At 56.2% G+C, this 25,243-nt stretch overlaps 1 protein-coding gene across 1 annotated transcript in view; it reads left to right on the plus strand.

Moving 5' to 3' along the window:
• Positions 1 to 25,243, plus strand: part of KCNC1 (potassium voltage-gated channel subfamily C member 1) — a 43,562-nt gene that overhangs the window by 11,629 nt on the left and 6,690 nt on the right. The window contains exon 2 of the mRNA XM_029208343.1: positions 20,506 to 21,439. Within this exon, the coding sequence (XP_029064176.1) occupies positions 20,506 to 21,439 (934 nt within the window). The remainder of the gene's footprint in view (positions 1 to 20,505; positions 21,440 to 25,243) is intronic.

The following is a 25,243-nucleotide window of genomic DNA, read 5'->3' on the forward strand; positions in this document are numbered from 1 at the left end:
AGCTCAGGGCGTTGAAATGTCTCCTCTTTACAGGGGATGCTCAGGCAGAGGGAGCAGTGGCAGCGGGGGCCAGGCAGACCCCAGGAGCCTGGGGGCTAAGGCCTGGGGCTCCTGTTGGCGCCACTGGACAGTACCCGTTCTGAGGCTGGGCTGCCCCGCCAGGCCAACGCCAGGCTGGGTGGGGATAAGCTAATAGTAGCTGGGGCAGCCCCACACAGCTGAGCTCAGGGGGCCTCAGGAGCTAGCCTCACTGGGCCCAGGCTCTGATGCTGCTTCGGACCGGGCCACAGCAGCCAGAGGAAGCTCACTCAAGCCTGTGCAGGGCCTCGGATGCCCCTTCCGCCCTTGCTCAACCCAGACCCTTCCCCTGCCAGCCTGGCAACCCTATTCCTGCTCTACTTTGGCTCCTGCCTGTGAGCCCCTGGCCCACTGCCTGTGATGCGCCCGCCCACCACTTCCTTCCTTCCCCATCCACAGTGCAGGAAGGGACTGCTCTCCCTATACCCCTACTATACACATAAAGACAGTCTATGTAGTTCCCCTGTCAGGGGCTGCTGTTAGCACTCATTCATTCATTCCACAAATATGTATTGAGCACCTACTTACTAGGTTGCTGGCACTGCTCTAGAAGCTGGGAGTAGAGCAAAGAATGAAACAGTCAAAAATCCCTGTCCTCAAGAAACTTACATTCTCACGCAGGGAGAATAAAAAGAAACAAATGGATACATGGACTATACCCTGTGTCAGATGGTGAGGACAGCTTTGGAGATATAAAGTGGAGGGAAGACACAGGAAGTGCCGGAGGTGGCAACTTAACTCATGTGGCAGGGAAAGCCTCCCTGAGCAGGTGACATTTCAGCAAAGACTTGCAGGCGGAGAGGGAAGGAGACATGTGACATCTGGGGAACAGGGCGAACAGGACATGCAAAAGTCCTGAGCGGGTGTGTGCCTGGGGCTCAAGCACAGAGGGAGGCCAGTGTCCTGGGCTGGGCTCAGAGAGCCAGGCGACAGCGGGAGGTCAGAAAGAGCAGAGCTCCCCACAGCCCGCTTGGGCCCCCGACAGCGGGTACCGCCTGTGTGTACCCTCCCAGCTCTCAGCCACGCTCACACCTGCACTGCCGTCCCCTCCCCTCTCATGGCCACAGGGGCTGCACAGTCTGGACCTCCAGGGAGCCTGGCCTCAGGGAAGGGCTCCTGCCTCACCACAATCCAGGGCCTCCGTCCTCCTCTCCCTAAAGGCCAGCTGTGCCCAGGGGGAGACGCTGGGGCCACACAGGGCTGCCACCAGGCTGGGGTGAGCTGCTCTCTGAGGGGGTGTGGGGCTGGAGGGAGACTGGTGAGGGAGCCAGTGGTGAGGGGCCCTTCCAGGCAAAGGTCCTGTCAGCAGTTTCCGGTGGCAGAGCCCTCGCTCCGGGTGCGCCGATAGACATGGTTAGTGTGGTGGTGACGGGCCAGACCGGAGCCAGACTGCGGGGCTCCGACCGCCAGGGTCCAAACCTGGCTCCGCCGGCCGTGAGCCCTGTGACCTCGTAGGCCTCGGCCACCTCGGCTGTAAAGCGTGCTCTGCAGACGCTGGCCTCACCCGCCCGGGGGGTTCTGAGAACAGGGACCTGACGGCTCCGAAGACAGTTGCCATAACGGTGGGTGGAGGCTTCGGTGGTTCCCCGGGGCCCTTCTCTGCCCATGCAGGTGGTAGAGCGGGGAAGTGGGACTCCCTTGGGCCTTGTCACCAGGGCAGGACTGAACGTATGTCAGACCAAGCCTCCCGCCAGGGCCACCATCTTAGCGCTTAATGTTTTATGTTCAACCTCAGGGGCTCTCTGAGCAGCTGAGAGGAACACAGTCACCCGCTGGGTCACCTGGAGGCAGCCAGCGCCCTGGGCTGAGGGCAGGGCTCTTGGAAGCGCATGTGGCTGTCATCTGCTAAGGACCAGCCCCGGGGCAGTGTGTTTCTCTTCGTGTTGCCATGGATGCTCCTAACTTGGCCCCTGACCAGCCCACACCCCTGGAGCATGGCCCTTGTCCTTCTGGGTCTTAGCACCCTCATCTACAATGCGTACATAAGGGCATCACCTGCTTCTCAGGGATGCTGGGAGAATCCACTCAGACCAGAGGCAGAAGGGTAGTTTGTGAGAGAGAAAATATGGTTCAGAACAAGGCTGTATGTGGGAGGAGACCAGATCCCAAGGGCAGGGGGAACGTGAGGAGGGGACAGGGTAGAGGCGAGAGCACAGGCTTTTGCCATGGCCAGGCCAGGGTTTTGGTGTCCCCTGCCTTAGGGTGGGCTCGGGCAGGTGGCATCTGGCTGAGCCATTTCCTCCTGTGAAGTGGGGAAGAGTCCCAGAGGGGCAGAGCCCCCAGCACAGAGCCTAGCACATGGGAGGCACTTAGCAGGTGTTGGAGCTGGCTGCCTGGGGCACATCAAACCTGGTCCTGGGTTCAGATTCCCCAGGGGAGCTGGTATAAGGAGGCCCTGGCTGAGCCACAGAGACAGGGAGGCAGGCCGTGGAAGCCTCGTCTGGTAGCCCCATAACATCGGGGCCACGAGCCGCTGTCACCAATGATATATTTAGTGACACAAAGATCAGAAATGCCAGCTGCTGGCTTCCCTTCTAGGCGGCAGGAATCGTGTCTCCCGAGGCCTGGGGGTCACCAAGAAGATATTTTTTCCCTGACTGGCAGTCTGGGGATCTGAGTAAACGCCTCGGAGTAAGAAATCACTGTGGTTTGTACTGACTTGACGTGTCTTTCCGCTTTCATGGCTCTTCGCAGACCCTGTTGTGCTAGCCTAGGAAATCCCATCCATCGTGTCTTTGCAGACTGCCCACCCTTGGCCTCCAGGCACACCAGCCATTCCCCCAGGATATGCCCTAGTTCCCCTGCCTCCTGCCTTGGCTTATTCTGTTCACTCCACCAAGAATGCCCTTTCTTCCACCTCTGCAGAGCTAAGATGGATCCATCCTTCAAGGCCGGCTTGGAACAGGCTTCCCCTCTGGAGCCTTTCCTGATTCCCCTCCTGAACAGTCTGCTCTCCCAGAGAACTTTTCCTGCCCTTGACCCCGCTACCCTATTAGGGTGGCATGTCTCCCCAACCCAGCTGCAGCTTCCTAGAGGACAAGGACCACCTTAAGAAATGATAGTGCCTGTTATATAATATGGAATCAATAAATCTTTGCTAAAACAATGTACCTCACAACAGCCCTGTGAGGTAGAAGGATTAGATATTATCCCTGTTTTATTGAGGAAGGGAAACATGGCCAGGTCTTCTTGGGGAAAGTAAGAAGGTAAGCTAGAGCAGTGCTCGTGTTCCTTCCTGTGCTCTTATGTTTAGGTTCCATGGTCAAGAATGAGGTAGTTGGATGGACAGATGGGTGATGGACAAGTGGATGAAAGAATGGATAAAATGATGGGTGCGTGGGTGGATACGGATGAATGGATGGGAGGAAGGATGTATGAAGGGATACCCAGCTGGGGGGGTAGCTTGGCGAATGAGTGAACAAATGGATGGATGTGAGGGTAGATGGATAAATTTCTAGTCTCTTGGCTTCAAGGCAGGAGGGGAAGTCCTACCTCTCACTAAATGAAAACATCCTAGAGGATGGGGTTTGGAAGCTGAGGACTTCAGGGTGGAAGGCAGGATGGAGCCACCCAGCCCATGTGTGGGTTTGCTGGATGTGAGGATGGTTTGTGGAGTGAGGGAGCTGAGAGCTGGGGGCAGGGACTGACCTGAGGGACTGGCTCAATCTCAAAGGTGAGAGGCTCTGATGGAGCAGACCCAGGACAGGCTGGAAAGAAGTTACAGGCAGAGCCATGTGACAGGGAGGACCTCAGGGCCCGGAGTTTTCCAGACTACCTGCGGCCACTGGAGGGCAGGCAGTGAGTGGGGGATTGGCCTCTGAACCCCAGGCCGCACTGAGCATAGCTGGGATTTCAGTCTGTTCTGGGGTGGGGAGGCCACTGTTCCTCCTCAGGTCCCCAGCCTTGGCGAGCAAGCCCCCCCTGATGGCTCTGGCAGGACGTGCTCAGCCCCTTGGCTGAGGAGGGGCCCCTCCTGAGGCCCTGGATGGCCCTTGCTCAGGTATACTGAGGTCCACGATCACCCAGCTGCTTTTTTGCATCAATTCCCAAACTCTAGACGTGAGCTCCAAGACTTTTGTTCTGATTGCCTAGCAAGGGCCAGTCAAGGGCCCACAGACACAGGGGGCCAAGAGTTGAGCTTGGCAGGGCCTAGTGGCTTAGCTGGGAGCTAGCTGGGAGCAGACTCTTCCAGCCGGAGCTAAGGCTCTCCCTTTGCACAAGGCACAGTGCTGAGCACTCCAGGCCCCCTCCCCAAGCCTGGCTCTAGTGTTCCCCAGCACCGGGCTGCACCCCACCCCCATCCACCATGCACGCGCGCGCGCGCACACACACACTGGCCCCCGGCGATCTCCCTGGGAAACCAGGTCCTGGCGAGAGTGCCCGGTGCGCTGAAGGGCTCCTTACAGTCACAGCTGCAGCTGGGTACCGCTCCAGTGCACACGAGACCACGACAACAGTGGAGGGCGGGTCCATCCGTGAAACAGCTCTGCATGCAAACACACAAACATCTGCACACGCGTGCTCCCCACACGGGTGCACACTGATGGCCTCGGACACTCATGAACCCAAAATTGCACCAACACAAAGTTTCATTCATTCACTCATCAGCGTTTGTTGAGGGGCCAGGAGAGTGGTTAAGAGCATGTGTTCTGGAGTCACACAGAGCTGGGTTTCGATTTCTAACTCCATCACCTCCCAGATGCGTGAGCACGGGCAACTTCCTAAACCTCCGCGAGCCGCAGCTTCCTCCTTTGTGGCATTTGGACGGCGGCCGCAGTGAGGACCCCAGAGGCGGTGCAGGAGTCAGTGAGACGGGGCGTGTGAGAGGGCTAGGTATGAGCCCAGTTCAGGACGCAGCACACAGTAGGTGTCTTTACCCTCACTACTGAATTCCTACTATGTGCCTAGCTCTGTGCTGGGAACTTTATTGAAAGCTGTGATTTGCAGAGGTGGTTGTGAAAAGCGGAGCCTGGTGTACAATAGGCATGCAGTGAATGTTCGATGATTGAATGCATGAACGAATGAGTGAAAGCTGCGTCCAAGGCTGGCCGGATGGCGTTGGAGCTTCCTTCCCTCAGGAGGAATCCACCCTCACTGATCTCTCATCCAGGCTATGTCTCTGGTAGGATCGAGATGTTCTTGAGGGTAACACAGGGACCCTGGAAGAGGAGCTGGAGGGTGTCTGAGCCACCTCTCGCTTTGCAGATGGGGAAATGGTAGCACAGTGGGAGCAGGCAGCAGGCATCATCCAGGCCAAACATTCGGCAGTCAGTGGCCAGGGCCCAGAGCTGCCACCCTGAGCCAGCCTAGCACAGCGGCCCAGCACAGTGAACGGTACCTGGTCCAGCCACAGCCCCTGAGTCCCTGAGCCTGCTCAGGCCACAGGCCCCGTCCTGGCTTGGGCAGACACAGGAGTCACGCAGCCCCAGTCAGAACCCTGGCTGGGCTGTCGGGCAGGCTGGGGCCTCTGGGCTGGCACTAGACAGGGCTCCGTCCGCCCACGAGAAGGGGCTGGAATTCCATCCAGCCTGGGTAGGAAATGGGCTTCAGGACTTGAAGGCTCTGTCACTGTTCCCTGCCTTTGAATAGGCCGGCAGCTAACCTGCCTGGGCCCTCTCCTCCCATCGCACCGCCTCAAAAGGAAAGTGACATTTCCTGGTGCTTTTTTAAGCCTGGGCTGGCTGGGCCAGGCCCGGGAGTGGGGTGGGGAGGGGGCGGGCAGCGCTGGGAGTCACACAGCCCAAGTCTCTCCTCACCTTGAGTGATCGCAAGGCGCTGGGAATAGACATGGCCTCATCTCCTCGCCATGTGCCCCAGATTCCAGATTCTGCACTCCAGGGCCCCGCGTGCGGGGTTTGAATTCCACATTCCCACGCCAGTTCTCTCCCCTAGGCAGGACTCGGGCTGTTGAATTCCACAACGAGAGCCTTTAGCTGGCAGCCTGCTGGGAGGGGAGGCCATGTCTGGCCCTCTCTGAAAAGGAACTTCGTGCCCTTGTGCCCACTCTCCTCATCCACGTTCACGGCCGGTGGGGATGTCTTTGTGCCCGCTGACAAGAGATGAACGTGATTGTGCCTGCTGCCAGTGTAGACCTGGATCTGCGCTCAGTCACTGCCCATTGCCAGTGTAACACACAACCTCTGTGAGGAAGGAGCCCATGAGAGCACAGCTGAATGATTAGCGACTGCATCTGTGGCCAGGTTAGTCATAGATGCATGGATAGAGATTATCCTTTTCCCAGGGTGGCCACACCTCTGCTGTAAGTGTGGCCAGTGCTGGTGTAAACATGGGTCTGAAATCAACAATTGTGCGCGTCGCAGGGTAGAGGCAGATGTGGTATCGGTGAGCCAGTGTGCACTGCTTGTGTGCACTGCCCGTGCAGGCGAGGGAAAGTAGACATCGGAGGAGGGGTCGCTTCCTAAGGAGGCTGCGGGAGTAAACTTTGTGGTACCCATCATGTAGGTGGATGGGTTGAGACAAGCAGACACACAGGATGGGCAGCTGTGTTCTTGCTTAGCTGTGCTCCTGGTTCCCGGGGAAGGGGCCCCTCTTCCCCGACTAGTGGCGGGGGGCGCGGTATGGCTGAGCGAGAAGGCGGGGCCGGTCCTGGTCCTCAGATCCAGCCACCTCATGGACCTTACACGCTAAGGGTAGAGAGAGACAAACAACAGAGATGAAAATAAGAAAATTGGAGGGTGTGACGTGCCAGCGTCGTCTAACTGGATACTTAGAATGGGTAAATGTTACTGTATAGGTTGTATATAAAAGGTATATGTATATTTTATATAAGTTATACCTCCATAAAGCTGTGGAAAAGTTAGTGTTCACAGATGGTACGTGCCTAATGGGGGAAAGCAGAGGAAGGAAAATCCAGTTAGTGCGGGGCGCTGGCTGAGATTCTAGAAGGGTCAGAGTGGGCCTCGTGAGACGGCGAGGGAATGAGCCATGAGGATGCGGGGAAGGGGGCTCCGGGCAGAGGGAACAGGCGGTGTGAGGGCCCTAAGGCGGGCATGTGTCTGATGTGTTTAAGGATCATGTTTGAGGAGGCGGTGTGGCTGGAACATGTGAAGGGGGACAGTGATAGGAGAGGAGCTCGGAGGGGAATGGAGGACCTGATCACGTGGGGACCTGCAGGGCGTTGCGAGGACCTTGGCTTTTCCTCCGAGAGAAATGGGGACCCAGTGCAGGGTTTTGAGGAGAGAAATGGCACGATCAGATTTACATTTTGAAAGGATCACCTGGCTGCTGTGTTGAAAACAGTCCTAGAGCACCAGGAATATTGAAAGCCGAGAGACCAGTTAAGATGCTCTTAGCAAAAAAAAAAAAAAAAAAAAAAAAAGATGCTCTTAGCATAATCTAGGGGGAGCTGATGGTGCCTGGGACGGGGTGGTAATAGTGGTGCTGGGAAGTGGTCAGATTCTGGATTTATTTCAATCTGAGCCAAGAGGATTTCCTTATAATTAACTGTGAGGTGTGACAGAAAGAGCAGTGTCAAGGATGACTCCAGAGTTTTTGGCAAGAATGTCTGGGAGGATAGGGTTGCCATCTCATGTGATGGAGAGAGCTGCCAGCAGTGGAGGTGGTACAGGCGCTCAGTTGACGTGCTGAGCTGGAGAGGCGGTTAGTAGACCTCCAGGGAGCTGGATGATGGAGTCCTGAGTTCAGGAGAAGTGCTGGACTGCAGATAAATATTTGGGAGTGTGCAGTCAATGGTGTTTGAATAGGTGATAGTATTTAAGCCTTCAGACTGGGTAAATCGATAAGGGAATGAGTATAGATGGAGACGAGGCCCAAGGACTGCACTCTGGGGCACCCCAAGAGTTAGAGGCTGGGGACAAGATGGCACAGGACATCAAGAAGGAACAGCCAGTGAGGTGGGAGGAAAATCAAGAGACTGCAGGGCCCTAGAAAGTGTAACAAAAAGGAGGGAGTGATCAGCTGTCTCAGATGCTGCTGATGGTCAAGGAACGTGAGGACCGGGAATTTTTCCCATTCTTTCTGCCTAGAATGCTCTTCCTTGCACCCTGCATTTCCCTAGTGACTTTTACCCATCTTTCCAACCTCTGTACACTTGTCACTTCCTCGTGGGAGCCACTCCAACCCCAATACTTGTTAAAGGCCCATCGAATGCCGTGTGCATTCCCCTCAAAGCCCTCGTCCCTCATACAGGTATGTATTTGCTTGTCTGGTTATCTGATAAATGTCAGTCTCCCCTGCTAGGAGCTGTGGCTGTTTTTGCTCATTCTGTACCCAGTGCCCAGCGCAGGCCTGGGATAAGGCATAAATCTTTGTTGGAGGGAGCACAGGTGGGCAGTTAGCTGTGGTCCCACCTGGGTTGTGTCCACTGCCCTCCCTGATCTCTTCCTCTTGGGGTCATCTTTTTATTCCTCTCCCCCCAACACACACACACACACACACGCACACACACACACACGCACACACACACACACACACATATATATATATATATATATATATATATATATATATATATACACACACATGCACACCCTGTGGGGAGTCGGGACCCTTGACTCGATGCTAAAACATAAGTGGGCACTGGGGGGAAATTTCCCAGTGGATTCCTAGTGGACACTTCATGGAGCTTGGAGCCTCAGTTTTCTCATCTGCCAAATGGGGGCAATCAAAGCTGTCTGGCTGATGGCTCAGCTGGTGTGTGTGTGTGTGTGTGTGTGTGTGTGTGTGTGTGTACATGAAAGAGATTTGTAAGTGGAAGCCCTGCAGTGTGCTGGTTTTAGAGTCACAGAGACCTGGTTTCAAATTCTGCTCATCACTTCCGAACTGTGTGGGGTTTGGGGTTTTTTTGCACACGTCTTAACCACTCTGAACCTCAGTTTTCTCATCTGCAAAGTGGAGTTAATGACACTTCCCTTGGGGAGGCTTTTAAAGATAAATGAGATCATGTTTGCAACAGTCGTCATTATTACTTTATAGCAGAGGTCAGTGAGGCTCAACAGAGACAAATATTCCCGCTACTGAGGTGGTTGTGAGCATTGAAAAGGGCAAAGTGTGCCATCCATGTGGCCACGCACAGTGAGTGCTTAACAAAACCAGGCTCTGAAACAGCCCGGGGAGCTGGCCCAAGAAAAGGAGTGTGGACGGAAGCTGGCGGAAGCCTGGTGCACAGGAGGGATGGCTCAGGGTGGGTCCCGAGGCCCATCTGCAGGTGTGGGCAGGGCCGTCAGAGGGAGAAAGGGGAGCAGGTGTGTCCTGGTGACCCCAGAGGGCAGAACTGGGATCACTGGGAGAAAGAGGCAGGGAGGTTGTCTTAAACATGAAAGAAATGCATGTCTGGAGTGCTGTCCAAAGACAGAATGTGGCTTCGGGAGCTCCCCATCGCTGGCGGTCACCTGAAGAGACGTCTGCTCAGGGTTACTCCAGAGGGGATTATTGAACTGCCCCCGCCTTCCTACTCACTTCCTCATCTGGGAGTCTCAGTCGCGTATTTCTTATTCCAATCTGTGGCACAAAGATGTTTGAGGCCCATGAGATACACATACAACAGAATCCTTAGAAATAAAGAAGAAGATAAAAGAAAAAATAAGACTTGTATAATGAAGAGAAGAAATAGTGATACCCCAAACCCAGGTAAAAGATTGGTCTGGAACTGAGCATTAAATTTAACTGAGCTCCCTAGCAGTCAGAGCGAAAGAGGAAATATGAAGGGTTCCATAAGTCATCGTTTACCATAGAAAAGTAGACAGGCATGTCAGGAAACAGTTGACACAGTTCGAAGTCCTAAACTAGAAGAGGAATTTCCTGTGTGGAATACTGGTATTTCTCCAAGTTTCAGATGCTAATGGGAGAGGGTGTTCACTATCTATTTTCCAGAAGGGAGTCTCAGGTCACAGGAGTGGGTGGGAAGTTGGTTCCTGATGGCCCCTCCTGGGACCCTCACACCCAGCCTTCCTGGCCTGTGGGACCACAGGGGTGCGCTGGGACAGCGCAGCCCCACTCTCCTAAGGCACCCAGCCTTGTGGCTGGCTAAAGTCGAAACGAAGCTGGAGCAGGCATGTCCATCTCACGGGGCACAGCCAAGCCGACTTGCACTGTGGACATCCTGCCTGGCTGCCTAAGGGACCTGGGGGAGGCCTGAAATGCAGGGCTTTGAAGTAGGACCGATCCTGCCACTGAGAACCTCTGAGACCTTGGGCAAGAATCTTCTCTTCTCTAAACCTCAGACTTGTCTGAAAAGCAGTGGTAACAGCAGAACTTACCGCCCTGGGCTGGTGTGAAGTGTAAATGAGACGATGCACAGAGAGCCCAGGAAGCAGGGCTGCTCGAGACCAGGCAGCTGCTGTTATCAGCCTCCCTCTTGTCACTGGAGTAAGGCCGGAAAGCCCGGAGCTCATCGCGTGACCTTGGGTGTCCTTTCCCGTCAAGCCTCATTTCCTCCCAGCACGAAGGCCGGGGGTCACGTGGAAGACCCCATGGAAGTGGGCATGTTACGTCACCCTCGCCCTGGGCAGCATGGCCCTCGCCAGCTAGAGGCTGCAGTGCGGGGTCTGGGACCCCTGGGTGCGCGGCCCCAGGAAACAGGCTCCGCGGGCTGTGCTGTTGGCTGTCACGAAGCTGTCATTTGCTCCTGGTTTGCTGTTTGCAGGCAAGTGGTCACAACAGGAGCAGAAAAAATTAGGGGAAAAAACCCTGAGGTTAGACACATTTCTCCCTTTAGCTGTTGCTGCTGCCCCTTGCAGTCACTCTCCTACCCCCAACGATTTGGGTGGAAAAAAACCCAAAATGCGGTGTTTGGATTTTTGTGGAGGGAAGCCTTGGCCCAGCTCCTGGAATACCAGTGAGCAAAGGAACTGGCAGTCTTGGGGTTTCTTCCTGCCCTAGAATTCCACCCTGGATCTGGGGAAGCCCTAGACACCTGGCTTTTTCCCCCAGGCCCTTCAATAGTGCCTTACTTCCTGGACTGTGTTATTATTCTTATTATTGTCCACATTTTAAGAATGATGGGATTGAGTCTCCAAAAAGTGACTTGCCTGCAGTCACACCGCCAGTGGCAGAGCTGGGATTTGAACTCAGGTCTCTGAAATCAAGCCCAGGACTCTTCTCCTTCTGCCTTTGCCACCTGTTTCCCAGGCCCTAAATGTGGTCTCAGGCTGACAAGGTCCGTTATGTATCAGAGCTGCCAGGCAGTTGGGTCTTATCTGGCTTCATGGATCCCACGTGCCAGGATGGGGCTGGCGGCATCAGAACGCCTGAGGACACAAATTAAAGGTAAATGTCTGGTCCCACCCACAGCTCTGGGTGTGGCCAAGGGCTCTGCATCTGCATGCCCACTCCGCGGTGCTCCCCCAGCACACTGGCCTCTGCCTGCTCCCGCCTCCTTCGTGCCCCACCAAACTCCCCCAGGGAGGGCCTCTTACTCCCTGCTTTCCCTTCCACCCTTCCAGGGCATTGGATTAGGCCCCCGGCCATGTTCTCCTTGTTGTTAAATCCAGAGACTTCTCCTCTGACCCCATCCCACTGGGTCCCTCAGGGGCCATCCCTCAGGAAACACCCTTCCCCTTGTCCTCAGGGACCAGGACTGGCCCTCGGAGGGGCAGACTGGTCACCGTGCTGCTCGGCCAGGCCTGCACAGAAGCGTGGGCTCGGCCTCACTCGTGCCACATGGCTGAGCGCGGGCATGGGGTTGCTCTGTGAAGGACAGTCGTGTTCTTTTGTGACGCAGGGGCGTGTCCGCCTCAGTCTCCCGGGTGCCTCCAGCTCAGCGGTTCCGTGACTATAAGATTCTTGGCTTGTTTACATCTGAGGTGCTCTGATGCGGAAGGTGCTATTGTGATGGGAGAGGGCCGGGTGGGAGGGCCCACTGAGGCGAGAGGTGGCCAGTTTGTAGGGACGGAAGCAACAACGCGTACAAGCACCTCCTTCTTACTTTCTCTGTGTTGTTTCATCCCGTCATCACAACCAGCCGGGAGGCAGGGAATGTTATTCACCCCTTCCCTGTCCAGGAATGAAGGCTCAGAAAGGGGCGATGTCCAAGGTCACCAGCCGAGCTGGGCCCCAAACCCAGGCTGGTCTGACCTCAAGGGCCGGCCATTTCTGCTCCAGCTGCTGCCTCCTTTGACAGACGGACTCGTGCTGCTTTTGACCCAGGATCTAGAAGGCAGGCGGGACCTGGAGAACAGAGAGGCCTGGGAGCGCGTGTTAAATGAGCAAAGGCTCAGAGGCCACCATGATGAAAGCCCAGAACTGACGTTTCAGGAGAACCTGACTCTCACCCCTGCTCCACCCTGCAAGCTCCAGGACCTTGGGTGGGAGGCTCTGCCTCCATTTCCCCATTCCGGCCACAAGGGGCGGCTTTTGGATAAAGAACCTCTGAGGGCCCCTCTGTCTTGCTGCTCTGGGTTTCTAATGACTGTTTCTCTAAGTCCAAAGTACCATCGATTCAACTATGCCATGAGCTAAATAACAGCATGTTGGGGATATGAGAAGATATACTATTTTAAGGCTGTGTATATTTTATGACATTTTCATTTCCAAAATGTGCATCTTGGAATGAAAGCAACACAGAACCTCTGCCACCTCAAAAGTTGCCAGCCTAGCTGTTGACGCAGCCCTTTTTGGATATGACCTGGGTCTGGAATCCAGAGAATGAATTCAGTGAAGGGGGTTGTTGTCCCACTGGAAAAGTCTGGGCTCCCTGAGGCCTGGGCATGGCCTTTCCTGCCCTTGGTTCCCCCACTACCCAGGCTACAGCACCCAGGACTGAGGGGGCTAGTGCAGTGGGATGAGGGGATTCCCATCTGGGCACAGCCCTGCCTCCCTGTGGCCTTCCCTGGGCTGGTGCAGTGGCCTTTAGCCCACCTCCACCCTGTCTACCCTTTTTCTCTCAGTCAGAGACAGTCCCAGGGAAGGGGCACCACCCCCCTCGGCTAGTGTGTGAGGGACCATCTCTGGCATGGACAAGGGTCATGGTCTTAACTCAGAGAACACATGTCCAGAGTGCCCAGTCAGACCCTGATTCTCCTAGGAGATGCACATACACACACACACACACACACACACACCCCACCCTATACATGTCCCTATACACACACACACACATTACACCCAGGCATGTCCCTATACACACACACCATCATGCCCCATACATGTCCTTATACACACACATCACACCCCATGCATGTCCTTATGCACATCACACCCCACGCATGTCCTTATGCACACACACATCACACCCCATGCATGTCCTTATACACACACATCACACCCCATACATGTCCTTATACACACACATCACACCACGCATGTCCTTATACACACACACATCACACCCCATGCATGTCCTTATACACACATCACACCCCATGCATGTCCTTGTGCACACACAAACACACTTCTACCACCTATATGAACCACATACATCACACACAGTGACCACTTACATGAGCCTCTGGCACATGCCTAGAGTCAGGTGACACACCTTCACCATGTACACAGCTACTCCACATTTACACACCACCTCTCCCCTCCCCCACACTCCCCTCCCAGCACACAGACCTTCTACACGGCATGTTCTCTGCACACACTTTCACACACTCCCGCTCACACCCTCCACACCATGGGAAGCACCTCCCACCTGCTGCTCCCTGAGCTGCGTGCCAAAAGGGGACGATTAGTGCGAAGGAATGGGGTGGAGACCTGGATGCTGGACAGATTGCTCAGGACACAGCCAGGCCTCTGGGGGTTCATGCGGAGGCATTTAGCAACAGACCAAAATGGGACTGGACTCCAAAGACCCCTCCTGCCCCCCCATAAGCTATGATGTGCTCAGCATGCCCAGCCCAAGGAAGTCCACACGAGTCTAATTCAGTTTCCAAACTCAACTCGACTGACAATTTATTTAGGCCAATTGGCCATCCCTCCTGCTCTGCATCACTGACTCTGCATGGATTAACTCAAACGCTGTACACCCCCGCTGGGCAGACTTAATTAGGCAGAAAAACTGACCTGAAGCCTCTAGGGGCTTGGGACCTGGACATGAGCCAGGGCTCCCCTGATTAGCCCCATTGCCTACAGCCTCAGCCGGCCTCAGAATCCTCAGAAGGGACCAAGTCCAGCCCTCAGTGTACCAATGATGAAACTGAGGCCCAGAGAGGGGAGGTGGCCTGCCAAGGTCACGCAGCGAGTGAGCCGCCAGACCAGAATGTTGGTCCCTGCACCACATTACAGCCATCGCCTTGCTCCTGGAACGCCAAACTGCAAGAACACAGATCCCCACGGTGAACCCCTGAACAGTTCCAAAAGACAAGCACAATTTTCTAAAGATGACTGTGGCATAAATAATTTATAATGAAAGTCATAGCACATATTGGTCATTTTAATAGATAGTAAATTGCCTTTCTGATTTATGGTTTCAGGGGTGGGGTTATGATAAAAATAACTTGGTGATTTATAAAATATCTTCTTAAGTCAACAGATCGTTAGTAGGTTTGTCTGACTTTACAGCCAACAGTCTCACCACCCCGGTTACCATAGAAATGGGATGCTTCGCTCTGTTGCCATGGCTACCTCTTTCTAGAACACAATTGGTGGGTCTCTCACAGTTTGTGATTCTGGAGGAAAGAAAAAAAAGAAAGAAAGAAAGAAAGAAAAGCCAGCACTACCAGTTTGGGTTTATGCTGCGCCGTCAGGCTATCTTGCCTGCGTTGTCTTGCAATTTCACAGGGTGGCCTCTGAGGTGCGGCCAGGCTGGGTGACAGTTGGCCCTGGGCTGCTGGGCAAAGCTCCCTTTGTGCCCCCATTAGACTAGAAGCCCAGGAGGGCTGGCCTCCCAGCTGGCCTGGGCCCTGGGTGTGGGGCGCTGCTGCTGTGGTGGGCTGAGGGAAGGGGACGGGGTCCGGCAGGTGGCAGCAAATCAGGAAGCCGGTGGGTGACAGGCAGGTGTAGAGATGGGAGATCCAGGAGCTGGCACTGTCTGGGCAGGGAGACGGGTGAGGGCATCAGGGAAGGCTGAGGAGGCTGAGGCGAGACGAGCTGGGGCTGCCGTCCTGCGGGAGAGACAGACACCGAGTCAGTCCCACCCAGCGGGGGCGAGGTGGGCAGGGGAGGGGACAGCTGTGTGGCAATGCCTGGGGTCTGGGGTGTTTGTAGGAGGTGCACGGTGTGGTGACCGTCCTTGTGCTCCGAGTGCACACGCACAGGCTGCGAGGGGAGGTATGGGGCTGCGCGCCTCGTGGTACAGCGCCTGGGTGCTCACGCTTGGTGGGCAGTGATATGTTTCAGTACGATCCATGCGTCCCTGTGTCTTCTGTGTATGTGCGGTCATGCACCACAGGGTGGGTACTTAGGTATAACAGGTGAGGTGCGTGCTCCGGGTAGCTGTGCATGTCTGTGGGTGACTGTCCTCTGGGTGACTGGGGATTGGAAGGCAGACAGCTCACATGGGGTGCAGCCCCCAGCCCTTGACTGCAGCCCCTACAGTCCTGAGAGTGACAGCCCAGGGTGACTGCAGAAACGGCTTCCAAGGCTTGCTACCTGGGCCCGCCAGGCAGAGGTTCCCTCCCTGTCAGCATGAGCTGATCCCGGGAACTCCCCATTCCCGTGCCTATGCACCCACCCCCTCCCTCTGGCTGATCTCCCCGAACTGGTTGTGGTCATCTCTCAGCCTGCCCTCTCTGGGTCTTGCCAAGAGGTGGGCCAGGTAGGCATGCAGGCTGAGCCATCCAGGGCTGCTGTCGGCATTGCCTCCCTGAGCAGAACGGGGCAGCCTCCCCGGCCCTGGGGCTGCCGTTGCCCCAGGTGCTAGCAAGCCCTGGGCAATGAGGCCCAAGACCATTTCAGGTGTGCCTGGGATCCAGCCTGTGGATCCAAGTACCCTGGCTCTCTCCGTCACTGGGGACAGACATAACCTGCCCTCAGGGAGTCCAAGCTGTGGGTGCCAACCTCCAAGATGGAGCCATCCATGTATAATTAGGGCTGGCTCCCCATTGCGCAGAGCTGTGTTGTTAGCCCCTGAGAGCTTTGGTACCTCTGGTGGTGGACAGAGCTTAGATTATGGAGCCAGATCCACTTGCATTCAAGCCTCAGTTTCATCACCAGCCTTAAACCTTGGTTTAGTCCCTGAACCTCTCTGTACTTGGGTTTCCTTTTTGGCGCAATGGGGTACGACCACCTGTCTCACCAGGTCTGTGGGAGGATTAAAGGCGCACAGTAGGTCCTCAGCCTTGACAGCTTCTCCTTTCTCCTTCCTGGCTCAGCTTCCCTGAGGATGGACAGGAGGGCGCTGGGGACTCACCTGGCTGCGGGCTCTTGCTTTGGCTTTGATGCGCTGGGGCTGACCTGCTAGTCACTGGGCTTAGGAGACTGTGGCAGTCTGAGCAAGCCAGGGGCACCTTCCTTCACAGCCCCCCTAAGGGCCCACTGGGACCCAGATGTTGCTGGGGCCCTGCCTGTGACAAAGGACCAGGTGCACGGGCTGCAGAGTCCAGGAAGGCACCCAGGAGGCCCAGGCCGGGTAGGAGGCCTGGCTACCACCTCCCCGGCTCCCCTGGGGAAGAAGTCCTGGTGTCTGGCTCTAGGCCTGGCTGCTGCTGCCCACCCCCCAGCCCCACTCCTCGGTCACTGGGGCCCAGAGAGGAAAGAATCTAGACGGGATGGCCATTGCTGGCTGAGAACCAAGGATTTTGTCTACCCTAATTTTAGAAGACCTGACCTCTTTCTGGGCCTCAGTTTTCCCATCAGAACCTGTCCTGTGAGAGGAGCAAATGGGACGAGAGCTCTGAGGGCCTTTGGGGGCACCTGGGAGGGAGGGAGAAGGCTCCGGGGACATCAGTGCCCTCTCTGAGCTGTTCCCGTGAGACTCCGCAAGCACTAACAAGTATGAGTCGGAGACAGGTTCACTGCCTCACTGGAGGGGGATTTAGACATTCCTTGTTGGGGAGGGGTGGTCCCTGCATTTGCTGCCTCCTAAGGGCCCCAGCTGCCAAGACGGAAGTCTCACCGGGAAAGGTGTCCCGGGAGAAGGACTACTTAGTGGGGCACCGATGGACGGATGGGTTTTTCCATACGGAGATCGGCAGGAACACCCTGGAGGCAGGAACAGCAGTGCAAAGACATGGAGATGGGGTGGGGGGCGGTCAGATATAGCAGACAGCTGAATGTGGCAAGAATGTTGTGTGCAGCAGGGAGGGGACCCTGGGAAGTCGATGAGGCCAGGGCACAGGGAGCCTCATGTGCCAGGCTGAGGAGTCAGGGCTTTTCTCTGTGGGCAGCATGGCCAGGTGGCAGACAGAGAGCTGGGATTCCAACGGTTGCCCCCTCTGGTAGCTGGGTGGAGGCTGTACTGTACTGGGCGTGGCCGAGATTGAAGCCTACAGCATGCTGGCTTTGATGGCAGTGGCCCCATTGAGAGAGAGTCCCACGTGAGTCGAGGGGACAGAGGAGGATAGCTGTGGGATGGTTGGGGAAGCGGATGCCATGGCTGATGGGGCAGGGGGAGGGGCAGTGCCTCCTGCCTTACACCACTGGCCAGGATCAGGAGCCCAGGGGCACAGCGGACCCTACCTCTTGGCATCCCTTAGACACTCACAGTGTGTCTCTTCCTCCCCTCTCTCAAAAAGGCCAGGGGAGCAATGTGACCCACCCCTTGGGAACCTGGGCTGTGAATTCCAAGCTCTAAGACGGGGCCCTCCAGAGGGAATCTAGGGCCAAATACCCAGCATTTGGGGATGTGTTCTTAGCTCCAAGAGCTTTGACAACTGGTGATGGAAAGAGCGCTGGAGCTGGATAAACCTGGATCAGAGCTGGTGACCTCTTCCAGTTGCTTCCACTTTGCTTTCCTGGTCTACCTCTGTGGTGTCCCAGGTCAGCACTATCTGGATCCTTAAAGAGCTGTTTCTGGAGTCAGAAGACCTGGCTTAAGTCCCTGCCTCACCTTGTCCAAAGCCCACCTGCATCACAGGGCTGAGGGGGCTCACCTTTTCAGTCCACTGCATTGTACTTGTCTCTGTGTGTGTCCTTTACCTTCAGCTGTGCAGGGGCCTCCCTGGGGGTTGGGCTGGGGTCTTATTCCACTCTGTGCTGGGCATAACCTGGTGCCTGGTGAGGAATGGAAGGAAGAAAGGATGGATGGATGGATGGATGGATGGGTAGGTGGAAAGAAGGAAGGAAGGAAGGAAGGAAAGAAGAAAGAAGAGAAGGAGGAAGGGATGAATGAATGAATGCATGATGGATGGAAGAGAGGGAGAGGAGGGAGGGAGGAACAAAGAAAGGAAGGAATAGAGGGAGGGAGGAAAGAAGGATGAATGGATGTGTGGATAAAAAGGAGGGAGAGAGGATAGAAGGAAGGAAAGATGAGTGGGGGGAAGGGAGGGAGAAAGGAAGGAAGGAGGAAAGGGAAGAAGGATGGATGGATGGAAGGATGCATAGGGGTCACACTTGATAGTAGTCTATCTAGGACAAAGGTTCTGAAAACTGCACGATGCTCTAAACCAGCAGGAGTATTAGCATGCCATAATGAGTGGCTTGGGCAGATCACTTCCTGTTTCTGGGCCCCAGACTTCCCATCTGTAGCATGTAAGTGTCTTGGACCAGATAATCTCTAAAGGCTGCTCTTACTCTGACATTCTAAAATGCTGATGCTGACTTTGTCTCTTCCCCTTTTCTCTCCCCTTCCCCCAACCTGAAATGTGTCTTGGAAGGTCTACGTAGTTCTTGTTTTCTGGATCTGTGCCAGGTTGGGTGCCAGGTCCCATGGCCATGGTCAGCCCAGACAGGGCCACCACCAGGTGGGGAGGTGCATCAGTACAAACTAAAGAAATTGCTAGAAGCAGCATGGCTGCCTCTTGTGGCAGATACAGGGTGGGGCCTTGGCACTCCTTGAAGTTTTCTATGAAGGCAGCTCTGGAGAATGAACTTGCCACCCATTCTAGACTATAGCCCAGAGCTGCCTCCAGGGAGAGGGCCTTGCACTGACCATGGTCTGTCTTGACAGTCTGGGCGAAGGGGGGTCCAGAGGAGAGGGGAGCAGTGGGAACATGACCAGCTGGGCCCCTGGAGGAGAACCCCTGGCCAGGAGTTAGTGTTCCAGGGACCTCGACTGGAGGCTGTAAGAAGCGCCCTTGCCTGGAATTCAGTCTGAGTAGGAGGGTTTGAAACTCAGATAGCTGCTTGACTCTCTTTCCTTGGGTACCCATGTCTGCTGGGGGCCAGAGAAGCCCAGGGGGTCATCAGCTGGGGCCACCAAACCAAACCAAAGAGTCTTCTGAACCTTTCTCAAGGGGCTCAGGGCCAGAGCAGGTGGTTCTGGACAGGCTGGGTTATCCTGGCCATTTCCTTCTCACCAGGGAGGGGGTCTGAAAGGAGCAAGCGCCCACATATGTTTGGAAAGGCTAGCGCCCCAGCAGCTTCTTCTTCCCTCCCACCCACATCCCTACCCTGGGGCTGGCAGGCAGCAGTAGGAGAGAAGCAGACCCTATGGTTTATGGTGCCTTTGAGGACCCCTGGTCCAATTCTCCTGATGCCTGAACTGCAACACACTATCTCTGACAAATGACCACTTAGCCTCTATTTCAATATCTCCAAGATGGGGAACTCACTTCCAGGATGGTGGTGTGAGTTCCTGGGATGATAGAGAGAAGTGGGTAAAAGAGGTGTGCAAGGCCCTGGGGCAGATATATCTTTTGCAATTCCACATAGGATAGAACATGAAGAGACCGCATGAATGAGGTACAGATCCATGAAAAAGAGAGTGAATAGACTAGCGTAGGGACGAAAGAAGGATGGGAGATGTGGCCTCTGAGGGGCCCGCCTCCACCATAGCTCCTCCTTCTCCTTTCTTTGCCAACCTCTGCCTCCGCCACCTAGGTCACTTTTATTAGTTGGCATGGGGGGGAGTAAATGCTTTAATAAATCACCTCCAGATCACAGTGTCTTAAGACAGTAGAAGTTTATTTCCCACCCATGTAGTGGCTGTCTTTCTTTTCAGGGACCCAGGCTGCTTCCTTCTGGTGGCCCTGCTGGCTTCCTAGGGCTTCAGCATTTGACTGGAAGTTGGGGGAAGAAAGAAGGCATGGAAGGTTGAGCAGGAGGTTTTGTGAGCCAGGCCCAGCCTTAGCGCACTGTCCGCTGGCCTGAGCGCAGTCACGTGACCCCACCCAGCCCCGAGGGAGGCTGGGAGATATGGTCTAGCCGTGCATCCAGGAGGAAAGGAGAGGCATTTGTGAAAACAGAGCAATCTCTGCCACAACCTCTTAACCCCCGAGCCTCCTAACCCCATGCTCCGTGCTCTGAAGAGGGAAAGGTGGCCTGTCAGCCTGGCCTATGTCAGGAGGGGCATCCTGTAGGCATCTTCCACAGCCCAGCCCCTGACTGGACCCAGCCCAGAGGCACCCGGGGTCTCTTTGCTCTGGGGAGAGGGCCTCCCCTCTGACACTGTGTGTTTCTCCTCCACAGTATGTGGCCTTTGCCTCCCTCTTCTTCATCCTGGTCTCCATCACCACCTTCTGCCTGGAGACCCACGAGCGCTTCAACCCCATCGTGAACAAGACAGAGATCGAGAACGTTCGGAACGGCACGCAAGTGCGCTACTACCGGGAAGCGGAGACAGAGGCCTTCCTCACCTACATCGAGGGCGTCTGTGTGGTCTGGTTCACTTTCGAGTTCCTCATGCGTGTGGTCTTCTGCCCCAACAAGGTGGAGTTCATCAAGAACTCGCTCAACATCATTGACTTTGTGGCCATCCTGCCCTTCTACCTGGAGGTGGGCCTGAGCGGCCTGTCCTCTAAGGCGGCCAAGGACGTGCTGGGCTTCCTGCGTGTCGTCCGCTTCGTGCGTATCCTGCGCATCTTCAAGCTGACCCGCCACTTCGTGGGCCTGCGCGTCCTGGGCCACACTCTCCGCGCCAGTACCAATGAGTTCTTACTGCTCATCATCTTCCTGGCTCTGGGCGTCCTGATTTTCGCCACCATGATCTACTATGCTGAGAGGATAGGGGCGCAGCCCAATGACCCCAGTGCCAGTGAGCACACCCACTTTAAGAACATCCCCATTGGCTTCTGGTGGGCCGTGGTCACCATGACGACGCTGGGCTACGGAGACATGTACCCGCAGACGTGGTCCGGCATGTTGGTGGGAGCGCTGTGTGCGCTGGCGGGTGTGCTGACCATCGCCATGCCCGTGCCCGTCATTGTGAACAATTTCGGGATGTATTACTCCTTAGCCATGGCTAAGCAGAAACTACCAAAGAAAAAAAAGAAGCATATTCCACGGCCACCGCAGCTGGGATCTCCCAATTATTGTAAATCTGTCGTAAACTCTCCACACCACAGTACTCAGAGTGACACATGCCCGCTGGCCCAGGAAGAAATTTTAGAAATTAACAGAGCAGGTAGGAAACCTCTTAGAGGCATGTCGATCTGACCTTTCACCTCCGCCCCCTGTAGCGATGATTCCAGATTCAGTCAGACTGCTTCCTTAGTTCCATGGGTGACCCTGGACCCTGCGCTCAATCTCGAGGTGTGGAGTCTGGGGGCCCAGGGAGATGCTGGGCAGCCGAATTCACGAGGCAAGAGCCTGCTAGAACCTCACTGGTGGCCCCCGGTAAGGAGGTTAACATGCTGGTCTCGTGGGGTTCTGAAGAGATGACATGGCCCGCGAGGTTGCTGAGGACTCTCTTGGCAGGAGCCCCGGGGGCACTGCTGCTTGGTGGGCAGGAGTGGAGCATGAGTCGCTGACTCAGGCCACTGACCCAGTGTCGGGGCAGGGCGGGGGCGGGTGTGATTCGGAAATGCCAGACAGCTGCTGATTTGGTCTTTACACGGCTCCCTTCAGGCCGTGTGTGTGTGGCACAGATGGTGCATGGGATCTGGCAGGAGGGTCCCTGCAAAGGCAGCAGCAAGGATTCTCACCCCCACCAGAGCCTGTCTCCATAGCTGAGTAGCATTCCTGCTCTGATGCCGGCTGCCTAGCTCCAGGCGCGTCCTGGGAGACGCCTCTTGCCCTCCGTACGTAACAAGCTTACTTACCCCACAGCATGCGGAACCAACTCATCTTCCACCACCACTCTAGAGTTTAGCGTTTATCTTTAGGAACCTGTTGGAGTGACTCTAGCTTTCACGTTGTCTGTTTGGGTTGATGGTCAAGTGGGAGTTTCCGGTGGCCTTCTGATGGGAGCGGCTGGTGAGCGAAGGACTAGAGGGGGCCACCACCCGGCAGCTTAGATGAAAGCGCTACAGACCAGCAAACAACCTCCCACCCAGAGTTCTCCCCGTTTCCGGCGGTAGGGACTGCAGCAGCAATACACGACATCCCAACCAGTGTACGACCACTTTCCCGTGAATTCAGTGGGGGTCAGGGAGGGGGGGAGGGGGGCCATGAAACAATACTAGTCACCGTGGGATATATTCTAATATTCCATGGCTAGTGGTTCGTTATGGGACTATCTCAGTTTTATGAGAACCTGCACATAGCACATAAAGTTGATCATGGGGCTCTGGTCCGAAGATATAAAGCCCATAGTCTACCTCTACCCATGGAATACCATCGACTTATTCTGTGGACACAGGGATTTGAAGGCAATGAACGACCCAGAGAAGAATGACAACACCGAGCTAAGAAGGAGTGCCGGGGCGAGGAAGGCTGAGTCAGTGATAGGTGGCGTTTAGTCTACAGAAGACACCCCTGTGCCCAGGGCAGGCAGGGGAGCTGTAGGCTAGCTCAGGCCTAGAGGAGCAAGTGCCCTCTGGCCTGGGTGGCCTCCCCCAGTGGGTGATTGACTCTCCCCCGATGGCCCCCACCCCCATCCTACTCCTGATCTGGCTTCATCCCACAGCTACGCTGCCCAGAGCAGTACCCCCAAGGCCCACTTCTCTGTCCGTGGGAACTTTCCAGCCCCTTCGCCTGGCCCCATACCCCTCCCCACTCCCTGGGATTGCTGTAGGCACCTGAGAGGAACGTGGCTAGTGTTCTGGGCTGGGCCAGGGACTGGGCAGGGGTCTCAGAGGCTGGAACAGGGGGACCTGGCGGCGGGGGCGGGCTGGACTCCCCAGCCAAGGTGTGGCTCCTGCTTAGCAAGGCAGGCATGGGCCGAGGAAAGCCCCTGCCCCCCCTCCTGCTTTGGGTTAGCTATAGCCCTTCTGTTCGACCTCAGGAGCCACCATCATGGCAAGGAAAATTCCTGGGGCCCTAGGGGAGGGTCTGGGTGAGCCTAGCCCCCCAGCTTCACTCCAGGCCCCAGCAGGAAGAGCTCAGCCTGAGTGGCATCACCATGGCGCTCCTTGGCCCTCTTTCACATCCTCCCAACGCTGAATCTTTTGGGATCGGTGCCTCAAATATGGGTGCCCCAGGCCCACCTGTCAAGGATCCCTCATTCACTCCAGTCAGGCGCAAATTCTTCAGTACTCCCAGACAATGCCAGTATTCTCCATGTGCTGAGGGCGTGCATGCACGCACACACATACATACATGCACACACACCTACACGTGCATGCACGTGCACACACACGCGGAGTGCAGATGTGTGCGTGCTGGCAGGTACACCAGCTAGTCACAGGACACAAGCCCTCTTGCCATGCCGCAGCAGGCCTGTAAAGCCTGTGCACTCCTGTTGGAGGCCCTGGGCCCCATAGCCACGGCAGCCCTGCTCCTGGGAACCTCCTCGCTGCAGCCCCAGGTCTCAGGGATCCAGAGTGTCCTGGCTTGCACGGTCTCTAAGGCTGAGGAGGTACTTGGGGCCCTTCCGAGCCTGCCCTCTGGAGCCCAGATGCCCAACTCCACCTACCTTTCTCCCTCCCATCCCCAAACTCTGCCCCGCCCCCTTTCCAAGTTCTCACGCTCCTGAGGATGCTCTCTTGAGATCCCAGACCCCTCTGAGCCTCATACCTCACCAGAACACTCCTCCCTCTGAAAGCTGGTGTGTGAGACCCAGGTTATCTATCACCAAGAGGGTGTGTGGTCCTTAGGGGGTGTCTCCTCAACCCGGCACCCCTGAGTCCCTTCCCATTTGCCTCCTTTCCTGCTTGCAGCTATGGTCCTAGGTGGGCGTGGGGTTCGGGTGAGTCGGTGAGTGAGTGTGGGGGAGGCCAGAGGTGAGGAAGGCAAATGCGGGGGAGACCGGACCCTACAGGAATGGAGAGGTGAGATGCAGCCCCCCCGGGCCCTTCCAGTCTCATTCCACACCCAAGGGCAGTCAAGTGGCCTCAGCAAGGGCTGGGCTTCTCCAATTCCACTTTTAGAACCTGGGTTGGGGCCAAGTGCAACGTGCTGGGCTCTAAGGGCACCCCCTACCTCCAGGGCTAGACCCTTGGGACTCAGGCAAGCCATCCCAGTCATGTCAGCAGCACCCTCCCCTCACCTCCACCTCTTGGTCTCTCCTGAAACCTCAGGTCTGTGTGTCTGTGAGGGATGATCTAGTCTCCTCTGTACCATGGCTGGCATGGCGTCAGTGTTCAGGGGATTTGTCTTGGCAGGGGTTGTAGGGCCTCACGGGGGGATGCCAGGAGGGCGCCCCTATGGTCAGGGACTGCCTGGGACTGACAGCCCAGGAGGAGCTGCTCCTCTCCCAGAAGGGGGGGTCCCTCCCCCATCTGCAGTTGGGGGCCCAGACCACCTCCTCTGGGCAGTTCGGAGTGCTCCCTCTGTCCTGCCATGTGCATTCACATGTGTCTCGTCCATCCCTGCTTCTGTGATGTGGGTTGGTCCTCTGGGGTGCTGCGTCTGGGGCTGCAGGGTCCCACCATAGGTGAGCAGCGAGGGGGCTGGCACGGGGGATGGGTGGTGGCCAGGCCCCCCTTCCTGCCCATGAGCACATAGAACAGCAGTGAGGTCCCGAAAAGCCCCTGCCTGGGCCCCCTGGGAGCTACCACTGCAGCCTCTGGGTTCTGCCCTGAGCTGCCTGCCGAGTCCAAAGCGCCCCTGGCCCCAGCCCTCCACCCCTCCCCTCCTGGGCCAGGAGTGGTGTAGCCCCCAGGGAAGGGGAGGTGGCGGGGATTGGGACAACAGTGACCAGGAAGGGTGTGGGCAGGGCCCCTCCAAGCGGGCTGACCGAGTTTCTGCTCAGAGGCAGGGCCAGGGTGGGCAGCGGGAGCCCTGAGTGGGGTCGGTGTGGCCCCCAGGCAGGCGAAGGGGGAAGGAGTGGAGAAATGAGGGGCTCTGAGGGCCAGGCCTGGGTGTTCTTTTCTGTGTTGTTCACATG

This window comes from Monodon monoceros, unplaced genomic scaffold (genome assembly GCF_005190385.1).
Source record: "Monodon monoceros isolate NGI ecotype Baffin Bay Population unplaced genomic scaffold, NGI_Narwhal_1 Super_Scaffold_7, whole genome shotgun sequence".
NCBI classification, from domain to species: domain Eukaryota; kingdom Metazoa; phylum Chordata; class Mammalia; order Artiodactyla; family Monodontidae; genus Monodon; species Monodon monoceros.